Source organism: Chrysemys picta, chromosome 2 (genome assembly GCF_011386835.1).
Source record: "Chrysemys picta bellii isolate R12L10 chromosome 2, ASM1138683v2, whole genome shotgun sequence".
NCBI classification, from domain to species: domain Eukaryota; kingdom Metazoa; phylum Chordata; order Testudines; family Emydidae; genus Chrysemys; species Chrysemys picta.
Window position 1 is genome coordinate 20,749,358 of NC_088792.1, and position 14,013 is coordinate 20,763,370.

General features: G+C 44.5%; 1 protein-coding gene across 3 annotated transcripts in view; it reads right to left on the minus strand.

Annotated features, from left to right (window-relative positions):
- Positions 1–14,013, minus strand: part of CNPY1 (canopy FGF signaling regulator 1) — a 74,807-nt gene that overhangs the window by 41,901 nt on the left and 18,893 nt on the right. For all 3 annotated transcript variants that reach the window (XM_065582734.1, XM_065582733.1, XM_065582732.1), the window contains exon 3: positions 10,751–10,866. In XM_065582734.1, the coding sequence (XP_065438806.1) occupies positions 10,751–10,866 (116 nt within the window). The remainder of the gene's footprint in view (positions 1–10,750; positions 10,867–14,013) is intronic.

A 14,013-nucleotide genomic window follows, 5' to 3' on the forward strand; every position in this document is an offset into this window, starting at 1 on the left:
CAAAATCAGCCTCCTGCCCTGCATGTTGGCTCCCATCCCTTCCTCCCAGTTGCTTCAAGACCTCTGCATAAGTTGCCACCGACCCCACAGCACCTCACCTAGTCGTGGCAAATGCAGGGTCTCATTCCAACCCCTTCATTGCTAGTGTCCTTTTCTGTGCTAGGGGCCTCAGCTCCTAAAATGACCCAGGCAGCTCCCTGCTCTGCTGCTGCCACTGAGTCCATGCCACGTCAACCTCTGCAGCTGTCGTGGAGAGTCTGAGCAGTAGAATTCTCCATCTCATTCCTGCCTTCCTGGGTCCTCAGTTTATCAGTAATCCTCCCTTTCGGCTTGGGAGACTCTTGTTCCCTAATCAAAGAGATTATCCTGCTTGTTCTTTCTCCATCTCAACTCCTTCCTCCTCCTCTGCTTTTATGTCCACTCTGGTTCATCCTAACCCACTCACTTTCCTCTGCTCCATGTCCACATCTGCCTTTCTGCTCAGCACAGCCCTCAAACCAAGAGCCGTAGGAGTCACTACTGCTTTTGCCACTGGCCCCATATCAGCTCCCCCTGGTCACTGGAACTCACCAGGCACCTGGACTGCTTCTTCCCACACCCCAGGCTTCCATCATTCCCCTGCCATCACCACACCCACTGCTTCCTCTATTGTCTGTATCAACGAATACTGCCAGATCTTGTGACTCAATTTCTGCCACCAGGGAAGAGAGAAAGGGTGACCGGACTCACACCCCTGTCCTCCTTCCACACCCCTGGCCATGCCTTGCTCGGTTGTTGTTGCTCTTCCTACTCCACTATGGAATTCACTGCAGCCACCATGTTCAATGATGCCTGTCCTCCCACCCAAGTCCTGTGGTTGTTACTGCTGTACAGCCCATGAGCTTCTCCAAAGTCTCCTTTCGAAACCTCTCTAAACTACTAGCCTTCCTGAACCCCAACATCCTCACCTGACTCCTGACCTGCTCATTGCTCTCAGGAGCCCCCTGGTTGCAAGAACTCCCGTTGGTGGGACAGGTTCCCCAGAGAAGCCTTTCTCCACACCCTCAGACCTGGGAAACAGGCGCCTACTCCCCTGCCCCAAACTGCTTTCCAATACTTCTTCTGTGTGTCCTTCCACTACTGCAACCCCTCCCATTGCCTCCTTCTGTCCTCCTCCCTTCTTCTTCTCTTCTTCCCTTGAAAGAGAGCCTTGTAGGAGGGGAATTAGACCTTCCCTGCAGATCCCCTAGGTCTCCTCTGCCCTGGAGCTGCAGAGCAGCCAGAGGCCTAAACTCAGTAGTCATCTTGCTCCTCTCACTCAAGTCCACAGCTGGCCCTCTGAGGGGGTCAAACACACAGCCTACTTGTGACAAGCTTCATTAAGAAGAATGAGTCCAGATCTAGTTGTGAACAGTTAATGGCCTAGGTGATTGGACACCAGTTGATTAGCTAAGGAACACTTGGGCCTAATAAAGGGTCACAAGGGCTCAGCCAGGAGGCTGGTAGAAGACAGAAAGTTCCTGAGGAGAGAGACTTCTGAGGAGAGCTGCTTAGGGAGTTCACCAGGAAAGGGAACACAGGAGAGATACTTCTAGAGGGAAGAGGTTCTGCAAGGGAAAAGCTATGAGTACCTGAACCCCTGGGGAGCCTTAGCCCCAGCAAAAGGACCTTATCAGACAGAGGCTGGCTGTCCGATTGCAAAGGAATAACACACAACTCCAGAAAAGAGCTGCAGTGGTTTGATCTCTGAGAGTGGGGCTGGAATGCAAAGATCACTGGTGATGGCAAGAGACCCAACCCCAGAGGGGTGCCAGCATTGAGAGGGCCTTGCTGGATGGAGGAGATGGATGAACTCAGGTGGGCCAGACAGACTAAGATTAACTCAGCCCTCCAGCTGGGGTGAAGGCTTGCTTGGGTGTCTGTTCAGCCTTTGGTTAAATAAATTAGACCCCTGAGAGAGACTGTTCACTATATTAAAAAAAAAAAAAAAAAAAAAAAAAAAACCACAACGCCTCACTGAAAGCCCATTAGGGGAACCTGAGGCAGGGATACGCCTACCGTTCCATGCCATGGCATTGACCCCAGCCTTGACACAAGGGGGTGCTCCGAGGTGAGTGCCCACCAAAACCTGGGTCTTCAAGGAAATTTAAAGATGGCAAATTCTAAATGATAGTAGGAAGTAGTTTTTCCACAGACTATGGAAATCGTTGCTACATGATATTGCTGAGACCAAGAACTCGGCAAGATTAAAAATGAGATAGAAATAACATCCAGAGTTATACTAGTTAATGCTAATAAAAACATTTGAAATGGCAAGACCTTCTGGGGGGCAGATTATCCGATTACTGTCGGGTGGGTTTGCCCCCACCTCCTTCTTCCAGCATCTGATGTTGGCCTTTTTGGAGACAGGATAATGGATTAGATGGCGCACAGGTCTGACCCAGTAAGGCAATTCCTAGAGGAAAGTCCTTTTCAAAAACTAGAATACACCATATAGCCTGGAATACAGCCCTGAAGCTGACATCGTATTAAGATGAAAGGGATTTGGGAGAGGTCAGTGGTGAGCAATAGAAGCATATTTTAACTTGTATTTCTACAGACCTACTGTATACGATCACTTAATTTATCTGCATCAATATGGATTTGGTAGATGGTAAATCATGTAAACCCAACTCTTTTATCTGATTGTAAACTGGCTGTTATCCTAGCAGAGATTTTTATGACCACTATTAGTAATCTTTTGATAGGTTGTAGAAGAGAGGAGCTGTCAGTTTCCTTCCTATTCCAAGCCTGTCTGCTTACGACTTCAATCTCCTACACAGAATATTTTCAAATATACTATTTTCTTTTTTAAAAAGTGCCGTTCGTACTGTCCATTGTGCAACTCCATCGTCTCGGATAATATCTGAAAAAGCACATTCCTTTTTAATCTATGCTGATAATTAATTTGAGGAATTTTCCCTCCCGCTGAATGAACTTGTGAGATCTACTGAAGTGTCTCCAAATCACATTCCCACTTATTTCACTATCCATGAAAAACAGACAAGATTCTTGCCATTTTTAAGACCCTCTAAGCCTGCAGTCCAGGGTAATTCCAGGATTACAATGCCAGCACAGGGACTTGGAAAGGTTTTCAGCGAGTCTACCACAACATGGTTCTATTTTGCCCACTATTATATATCGTCCCCCATCACATTCTCAAGGTACAACATAGGCCTTTCCTGGTGCCATTATAAGGCTCTTTGACTATGACACAAGCAGTCCTTCTAGCCTTTTGCAATAAAGTAATTCCTTACTGTTTATTTGATGTCTAGGAGCTAGATCTGCCCCACTGGATATTTTGCCGCCTAAAGACTAAAACAATCAAATCAGGCAGATGTAGCAAGTGGGTAATAACTTCATGCCAAAGAGATGACGCTACAAACTGCATGCCATGGTTTACAATAATAAACACAGGAAATGAAACGCCCGAGAGACTCTCATAAGAAATGGGAAGCGGTTTAATACTCTGAAATGACTGGATCTAAACATCCAGGTGAGAAGTTAACACTTATCTTCATTAATCTGTGTTGCTCAACAATGCCCCCAGGAAAAGATATGAGAGGAGGTAAGGCACATCTGAGAATCCCAAAGTCACAGGCTGCAATAACAATTGGGAGAAATTCACACAGCCGCAGAAGGCCACCAACAAAGCAGAACGTGGAGGGTCAACGACATAAGGGTAAGACGGCACATGTGCACATAGGGAGTCTCACAAGAAAAATTTTGGTGGCCTCAGAGGGTGACCACCAACTCTTGCTGGTGGCCACTCTTACAATTTTTCCTAAAATACTTAATTAACTTTAGGAAAAACAAATAAATATGCACATATACACATCCAAATCATTGTAATTTATTGATATAGGTTTTTATTGCAGACTCAATAAAAATCATGTACAGTTGTCTCTATTCTTTACTGGACCTAAACAGAATGGAAACAAATAATGTGTCTTGCATGTTCTGGTCTTTGTTGTTGTTTCTTTTGCCTTTTTTTTTTTTTTTTTTTTTAAGACTCGGTAGCTAGTAAGTCTGTTTCTGTGGAAAGTGATATTTTTATCTTTGTTAACACTGCTTTGCCCCTCCCACCCCAAACCCCAGTCACTGCCCCGGAGGCTGTGGCTACACAAAAAGCCCCTGGTGGCCACATGAGGCCACCGAGGCAGCATTTGAGAAATGCGGTAGGTCTCATTATACCATTACTGTCAAGTTTTGTTCTGCTCTTCATTTTATGCAAAATGTTTAATGAGTTCTATTCAAATGAGTTGCAAATTAACCATAAACTTAAGTTCAAACACACCCTGCCCCAAGCTGTGGTTGGAGAGTAGGTTATAGAACATAGCTTCGCCTATAGTAGGTAGGTGGATGGGTGCTTGATGACGACAGGCGGGGTGGCTGGGGTAGTCCGAGTGGGAAGCTGTTGGGGCTGTTAATATTGCTCCTGAGGAGAGAGGTGGGTGCTGGGGCTGCTAATGGTGGTGGCACTATGTGCTGGGAGCATCAGATGAGGGCAGGGGGTGGAGCCCAGGATATCAAAGCCTTGTGTGCGGCTACCCCCACAGCCACCACCTCCCAGATCAGCTGCTCATTCCACACCCATGTCCAGCAGGAGGAGCAGCGAGAGAGGAGGCGAAAGGAAGCCAGCTCTGTAGATGCCACAGCAGCATCTAGGGGCCAACAGGCAGAACTGTAGGCAACCGTTTGCTTTCTTCCCACAGCCCAGCTGGATGTATGACAATCCAGTTGAGATGTGGGACTGCATGACAGAGCTGGCAAATATACAACACTCTAGTGCTGACTCTTCAGTATCACTTCCAGGTTATTACTAACCACTTACCTACCACGCTTGCCTCACTGTTGTACCCCATAGGCTTGGCTTTATTATGTATTCACTGCCTTGCCTTTATTTAGCTGCTTTCGTTATATTACGCTGTAACGCAAGAAACCTACAGTATCCTGTAAGACATTAGCTGAAGCATGAGTTTGCATAAGGGTGGTTAAGTCAGCTGTAACCCTTGGCATAGATCAACAGTTACCTTTAGATTTTAGGAACTAAGAAGAGCTTGCTCAATGTTAGGAGGCTGTAAGTGCTACTGCAAGGAACATGGAAATAACCACCACAAATCCATGTAAGCAAGGAGTATCAGATACCATCATGAGCTGAAATGGTAGTTCACGTATCAATAGTCTAACCTATAGAAGGACACTTCAACATTAGCAAGGGGAGGAAATACAAATAAAGAAGAGTGGAGAAACCTCTGCTGAATGTGCATTAGACATGGTAGCACCAGCATAACATATTATAAAAGCGACATCCCAAACTGTGGGCAGTAGGCGAGAGAGAACTGTAGCCCTTGGGAGGTGCTAGAAAGATGGCCACTGGTGAAGATGAGGAAGGTGACAGTGATGAGGAAGATTTCAGGCTGTTCTGCAAGGGATGGTGTAAGTATGGATGTTCAGATGTACATTCTGTAATATCTCTATCTACCTTGCTGAGTTAGACTGTTTGTGACTGTGCTAAATGTATTCATACATTATTTGTAAATAGAGAGGAGTTCCTATAGTGTGAGTGTTGCAACTGTGCACATCAGGGTTCCCAACTATATAGTAATTTTAATAATATGGGGCCTGATCTTGGTACAAGAACTCCCTACTCTCACAGTGATAACTGGGGATTCTTAAACAATCTACAGATCAGGCTACACTGTGCAGACAGCTCCACCAGCTGATATGGTGTCAGCAGTAGCCTCCTACAGCCGGAGATAAGGGAAAGCAAGAATAAGCAAGGGAGGCTCCTCTGCACTGAGGGGAAGGGTTGTTTGCCTTGCCCCCACCTCAGGCTGCAGGAGGAGAGAAAACAGATCAAGCTCATACAGGAGCTGTAGGGACTGGGAAAAGCCACAGCTGCAAGAAAAGGCTAAGATTGAAATAAGCAATGCAGAGAAAAACAAACACCACTAAGAGAAGGATCTGCAGAACAGCAAGACTGCAAGCCTAAAAACAGAACTGCAGATCCCCCAGACACAAAATGCAAGAGAGCCATTTCCACAGGCGCCACGAGAGAGAAACAAGCCGTCTTAGAGTTTCAGGAGCAGGAGGAGGAAGAATAATTAAAACAAAGGCCCAGATTGTCCCCTGAGATTTTCACAAAGAGGGAAACTACCTCTAACAAATTCTGCTCCCATCCCATCCCAATGGGAGAGAGGAGGAGATGGGTCAGGTGGCACCTCTCCTCCCAAACATTAAGGCCTGGATGAAACCTCTCTATGAGTTCAAGATCTGAATGTAGTGAATGAGAAGAGGCAGCAAGAATGGGTAGACTGGAGAAATCACACAAGCCACCTCCCACCCCTAAAGAGAATCCCTGCAAAAGGTAACCTAGCCCTAGGCCGAACAATCTTTTCCACAGAGCCCCACACCCTTCAGGAGTCCCAGGGTCAACCACAGCCATGGGGATTCTGTTGTAGAATGGCTCCTAGGGGCTGACTAGAGCCAGAGCTGGGGTGGAGGCAGAGGGCCTCCATGCATATGGCCCTGGCACCCCATAGACACCTGGAAGGTCTGCTTGGTTTTGGGAATGGGACCTGTAGCCTTCTCTGTGAGGGGCATAGGATGATACTGTGGGGGAGCTCCATGCAAGAATCTTTACAGAGATTCTCCACATACTCCCTCACTCCAGATTTTATCACAGGAGAGGATCCTTAAACATTATCCTTAGAGTATCAGGGTTGGAAGGGACCTCAGGAGGTCATCTAGTCCAACCCCCTGCTCAAAGCAGGACCAATCCCCAGACAGTTTTTTACCCCAGTTCCCTAAGTGGCCCCCTCAAGGATTGAACTCACAACCCTGGATTTAGCAGGCCAATGCTCAAACCACTGAGCTATCCCTCCCCCCTATTTGTTGTCATTTAGAGAATGATTACACCTCACCCTACTCCACTTTGAACCCGGCTGGTGCTGCATGGAGTGGTTCTTGCAATAGCAGACCTCCTTTGTGAGATGGAGTGATCTGAAGATCCAAGATGGAACCTTCTGGCCTTATAAAATGGAGGCATGGGGGGTGGCGGAGGGGGGAAGGGCTAGAAAAAAAAAGTAGCGGGCCAAGAGGCTCTTCCACATCTGTGCTGCTGTCTCTCTTATCACTCCATAGCTGGCAGCTGGGGGAGGAAAAGAAGGTGATGGCAAGGCATGGCAACCTGCAGCAGAAGCTGGGAACAGTAAACCAGGATATCAGGCATGATGACCTTCCGTGAATGTCAACTTTAATATACTACAGAGTAGACTAATTCTTCAACATGTGGAGATGTAGTATGGAGACTGCTTTCTGTCTCATGAATAAATAAGTATGTTCTGCAGAAAGGGAATCTTTATGATGCATGCATCAGTCTGATTTATCAGTCTAATCTCTTTGGCACCATCTGGATCTGCATTCACCATGTGCAATTTGGTGCTACAATTTCTATCATGTATTTAATATTTTAAACTAGCAATATTGCTACTGAAATGTAAATACCTACAAGAGATATCACTGCTCATTTTTAATGTACAAGCTGGGATTTCCTGCTGGCACTGAGAAGGAATTCTCCACCTACTTACCTGACACATACAGGACAATGCATATTTGGCAGAATGCATTACTTTTCTTTTCATCTCAAGCATCAGATATATAAACCACTGCCAAAGGTAGGATTACCAGAGTAAATGGTCTGCTCTTATACTGCCACTCCTAATTCCCCAGCCTTTCTTCACAATTTAGATCTGAAGTCAATCCAAATTAAGTTATAAATCAGTGTAAATCAAACAAATACAAATGACTATGTAAAGACTGGAATTTCTTATGTCTAAATTACTAGAAGTAACTACACACTTGATATCAACAGCAAAATCCCCATACAACATAGAACAAACCAAGGACAAAGACAGTTAATTGCATGTTAACCAGAACAAACAAACAAAATCACAATTCTATCTTTGTGAGGTTTGGTGAAGTGACACTGCTCTAGAATTCAGAACTAAGCAAAAGGAGGGGGAGGAGGAAGAATTTCCAAAGACTGACAGATTTGGCAGGTTCTTTTATTCACCCAAGTAAGGGATCATTTATATAAAGAAATTACACCATTTTAATTAAATCAGTTTCAAAATCAGCAACTGAATTAAGCTAAATTGATTTCAGCCACTCTTAAACCAATTTAAGTGAAATGTGATTCAACTCCCTAGGCTAGACACTCTTAAACCAATTTAAGAGGGTCCACACGAGGGAGCTGTATCATTTTAAAGCTAAATTAATTTAGAAACCGATCTGGTTAAATTGGTGTGTTTTCTGTGTGCACACACACCAGGCCTAAGACTACTCTGTCACACGTGAAGACAGACCTATCAGCCCCAGTCTGTATTTTATTTTTAAAATCCAGTTCTGCATTGAGCTGGTTCAAACTTTTCTAAATTCAAAATGTCAATGTTTTTGTCAAACTATTACATTTTTTAGATAAAAATATTTGTGAAAAGGTCTTTTTGATCAGCTGTGGTCAGACATGACAATCACTTAGGCTCCTTAACCCTACTGACTTTCAATGAAACCTACAGTTTGTCTACATGGTGAGTTAGTGTGAGCCAAGCCAGGGAGTGAACCTACAGTGCACTAGCTTGCCACACATTAAGGGCTTGTCTACACTTGAAACACTACAGCGGCACAGCTGTAGCACTAGCAGTTCACTGTAGACACTACCTATGCTGATGGGACAGCTTCTCCCATTGGTGTAGGTAATCGACCTCCCCAAGAGGCAGTGGCTAGATTGATGGAAGAATTCTTCCATCGACCTAGAATGTCTACACAGGGGGTCAGGTACGCTTAACTATGTCACTCAGGGATGTAGCTGGGTCAACCTAACTTTTTAGTGTAGGCCATGTCTAACTGGTGACCCAGACCTGCTACTGTGCACTGTAAATGCCATAGTGTGCTCTGACATAGTGCGGTTTTAAATGGGAGTACATCAAAACATACAACAGAACTTACAGTGCATGGAGGAAGGGTCCACATGGTGAGCTAATGCATTGTAGATTCACACCCTGGCTGGCCACGCACTAACCTGCTGTTTAGACAAAGCCCTTTGGGTCCTCAGTCCCTCTTGAAAATGTTACCTAGGGTCAATTCATACTCAAGTATCAATATTATGGATCCATTTGCCATTGACTAATTGTCATACGCATTACACAAATTACACTAAAATGGATATACTTCTGTAAAGCTTATGGCTGGGGTCCTCAAAAGGGGCTAAAAGGCTGGCACCCAACTCTCATGAAACGTCAATGGAATTTGAGCTCCTCACTCCCTTATGCCCTCTTCGAAGATCCCAGCCTGTATCAAAAACTAATTCTGCTACCACACCATGTAATATATCTGTCCTTGAAAAGCATTTCCTCCTCTGGTATCCAAAAGTTATGATGCTATAGGCTACACTCATCTGTTTTCCTCCAGAAGGTTTGTATTGAAACAATGGCAAGCTGTCTACAGGCTGTGGTTAGGGGAAACATTGTTTATGAAGAGCAAACTACAGCAATTTAAACATTCAGTTTTGAGATCAGTTGACAGGCACAGCAAGCGAATGTTTGTTTACTTCTGAAGAAGTCAATGTCATAAAATAATGTTTAAACAAATGATGAAAGATTGGTTAATGAACCTTTCTGTTACATTAGAGAGTAGGGATTGAGAACATGGATTTTATTAAAGATATGTGGACTTTTAATATTAAGGGGGGGGGGGAAATCACTCACCCACTTTAAGATTGCTACTAATGAGTAAACACAGCAATGTAAGCTGCAGTCAGATCTGCTTAGCTCATCCATAGATCTGTGTTCCTAGAACAGTCATCTATTTTATGTTATATAAACAGACATGCAACTAAGGACATCTCTTATTCTTTGAAGTGTCATAGAAGCAGATCCTTCTCATTCAAAGTGAGAAGACACAAGAAGTTACTCTAAAGACGCAGCAGGGCTAGTATTAGTGGGCGATTCTGATACTGGGTACACCAGCGTAAATCTGAATTGAAATTTAAGAGGCAGCACGGTCTGGTGGATAGGGTGGTAGACTAGGACCCAGGAAGTCCAGGTTCTAGTCTTAATTCTGCTTGTGACCTTGGACAAAACTCTTCACCTCTGTTTCCATTCCTGTTGTGACTATGTCTTGTCTGTTTAGCTTGTAAGCTCTTTGGGGCAGGGAATCTACAGAGAGACAGGGGCTTAACAACGCTGCTTAGGGGTATGGATTTTAAGGGCCTGGTCTGGCAAAGCATTCAGAATCCTCAACTTCCACTGCAGTCAACGGGAGTTGAAGTCACTCAGTACCTTCAAACAGGCTCGAAGGAAGGTAATAGATACACTTCAGATACAGAGTATAAAAGCTGATTAGATAGATGTCAGTCTCTAGACAGGATATATATATATATTCTCTCTCTTTTAATAGCATGTGTAGCACTGATTTATTTCTGTCAAGATTAACAGTGGAATAATACTGCTTGAAACATTAAAAAGCCAAAAATGTAGGTATTGAAAAGAAGAAAATACCTCAATTTGAAGCCTAAAGATTACTTTGGGTCCCAAAGGAAACAGAAGCAATTTAGTGTCTGATACCCTTAGCAAGAAAAAGGTTTGAAGATTAAGACCAACTGCTGTTTGGATAAGTGGTTGGTAATTGCACATATCAGCAATTATGTACTGTCAGATCATTTTCCTGTTACCTTACTCCTCTCTTGTGTCCCGTCAGGGCTTATTCGGAATGACCCCACGTCAATGGTCCTCTTCGGATTCACCTTCCTAATGTCATACAGTAGCTCATCGACCAGTGCCTTGCAAGCTAAATAGGAAGAAAGAAAACTCATTGTCACAAGAGAAACCCTATCAGCCTCTCTGATGGGGGTTTTCATTTGCAAGGGGCAGTTAGATGCTGACAATATATTAATGAGGTGCAAGTGTGTGCGTACACACACACACACACACACACCCCTCCCCCTTACCTAGCCTGAAATAAGCCTTGTGTCCCAGGGATGGCGTTTGGAGAGAGGTGGTGCTATGTGGATCCATTCATTTGTTTATCATTTAAACAAAACGCTTTCTCACAGCCATAGCCAAGGAGGGAAGGCAGCACCATCTGGCAAACAAACTCATATTAAACTGCACTTTGCTAGAAATGCTTCGGCTTTGTTTCCAAGAAGTACCCCTCAAGCTACTACAGTACCGTGGTCAGCTTGTGTCAGTTGAAATGGGGGGTGAGGGTACAGACACAGGGCTGTCATCTCTGGCAGGGGTGAGTTAGCAGTGATGGGAGAAGGGAATCAATCCCCAAAAGGAGGAAGTCTCCCCAACAATCCCTTCAGTTTAGCGACAGAGCTAACAGTTCAGCAAACCACAGAAATGGGGCAACTACTCCCTCAGACTTGGGTCAACTCCTCACCCACACCTCATCTTATGCTTAAGTGCACCAAATACATCTTTTCCCATTCTGTTTATTCACCAGTAATAACGAATTAAAGAAGAAAAATAGATGAAATATTAGCAGAACTGTTTATAAACTGTATTCAAAAGTATAAACACACACTAACATTTTGGCACCATGAAATATTTTGTTTGCTTGCCTGGGTACAACTTGCAGGCAGGAGATAGACCCTTACAAGGATTCTTAGAAAGAAACAAAGGCAGAACAGACTTTATTGGTGGTATGTGCATCTTTCAGCATGAACTGCACCACAGCTGGCAGTAAGCATTTTATTCAAGCCCTAACTGCTATATAATCAAATAGCCAAAATTTATAACACTATTTATAATAGCACCATCTGTTGATTTCCCATGACATTGCGCACATAACTTGATCTTAGGAGAAACACTACATATGTTTGTTCAAAATTTGGACTTCGTAAAAACAAACGTTATAAAAAGCCATTTTAAAACTATCCCAATGGAAACCGCTGTTTTTAAGCAATTAGTGTTCACCTACAGTGTTTGCAACCCAAACATTGCAGTACTGAGGACATGAGAGTGAAAACGACTTCATTGATTTTCACTGTCCAAGCTGACAAATGCAGAAAGTAAACAAAAAGCATCAAAACTGAGAATTTTTTTTTTTAAATCTGTCAGTTTCAATAAGTAACTGATGGTAAGTAACACGAGTCAAGAAAGGTGTACACTTATCAAATGTGATCTTAAAGCATCCTTGTTCCTTTAATATATTTTTACATGAAAGAGGTAGCCAATGCTTTATTACTATTATTAGTGTTACTGCAGCACCTAGGAGCCCCAGTCATGGACCAGGGTCCCATTGTGCTAGGCGCTGTACAAACACGGAACAAAAAGACATCTCTTCCCCAAAGACTTTACAGTCCAAGTAGACTGTAGGTAGAGAACTTGCTCTGTAAACCTGGGAGTGAATCAAGCTGATATGGCCATCCATATCACTGAGAGGCAAAGATCACAGGCCTGTCTTGCTGAAATGGAATTCAGTGTCAAATCTCTTGCTGATTTCAATGGGGAAAAGACTGGGCTTAACCTTATAATTGGGGTCCCATGACTGGAGAACACTGACATGAATCAGTATGTCTGTGTGCAGCAGGTGACACAGCACCCAGATGCTTGCTGCCAGCAGACAGACTGCTGCTGGCATAGGACTCAGGGAGGAATGAACGAGACCCACTCAGTGTTTCAGGTCACAACACAATGTAACCCCAGAGAAGGGGAGGATGTAGCAGCTGAGGGTTGCATGGTTGTCATGCACTGCACAGAGTGCTGGCTGGCTGGGGAGGTGCAAGTATTCTGTATGTGGCTAGGAGGCCAAGAAATTATGGGGAAAACTTTTGGTGGGTCTGAGCCAACTTGCCCTATACCAAGTGGCCAGGTTTTATTACCATCACTAGGAGTATGACTTCTGCCCATTTTGGGGGCGGAGGAGAATGAGAAATGCCGATGAGAGAGAAACACTGATGAGCCATTAAATAAACCAAACCAGATGACAGTATTAGGAATCCATTTGACCAGATATCATTCTACTGTTTACTCTTCAAATCTTTCCCAATTAGTGTTACAGAGAGATTGGCACAAGCCTCAAAGTTTGCTCGGATCTGGATTCGGAACAGGGGCGCTGGGTTTGGATTCAGTCTGATCTTCTCTGGCAGCAACTTTCACAGCCAGGGTCCCGCCACTGAGAACGCTCTGCCTCACTGCCTGACAGCGTAGCCCTGGCTCTGCCTGGCTGTAACGTTCTAGTGATGCAGAGTTGGCCTACAGGGTAATGACGAGAAGGTAGTCTCTGAGACAGTCCGTCCCAATCCATTGGGGTCTTTGCAGGTTAAGGCCAGGCCTTTGAATTCTTTTCTGAAACCAACTGGGAGCCAGCACAGCTCACAAAGCACAGGTGATACAGTCACGTTGGCCTCATGCTTGTGAGAAGGGCTGCCCCAGATTGCGCCCCATCACCACATCTCGCCCCACCCCCTTAATTTTTGTGTGTGTGTGTGTGTGTGTGTGTGTGTGTGTGTGTGTGTGTGTGTGTGTGTGTGTGTGTGTGTGTTCCATTTAGTCCCAAATAGACTGAACTGAATCATCCCACTGGGTGGTGACGAAAGAATGGCTTCCAGGAGCCCTGTCCTTGTCCGAGTTTCCTAGCTAGTCAGACTCTGCATCTTTCAGCAGGTGAATACCATCTGTTCCAATACAAGCACCTTTTCTCCCTCACAGACATAACTGATTTCCCAATCAAGTGTCAAAAGAGAACAAAATCTGTTCCAACTAAGCTCATATGTTCACTGCCTGAGGGAAGCCTCTGGCTTATATGGCACTGGATGTACTCATGGAACAGTAACTATTTTGCTAGCTAATCAAGTTGGGCAGGAGTTACAACTCCTGTGGGCTGAATGGTGCTCCTTACACTGTAGATCTAGTGGGTCAGATCTTGCTCTCAGACGTACTGGTGTAAAACCACAGTGACGCCAGTGAAGTCAATAACGTTACTCTG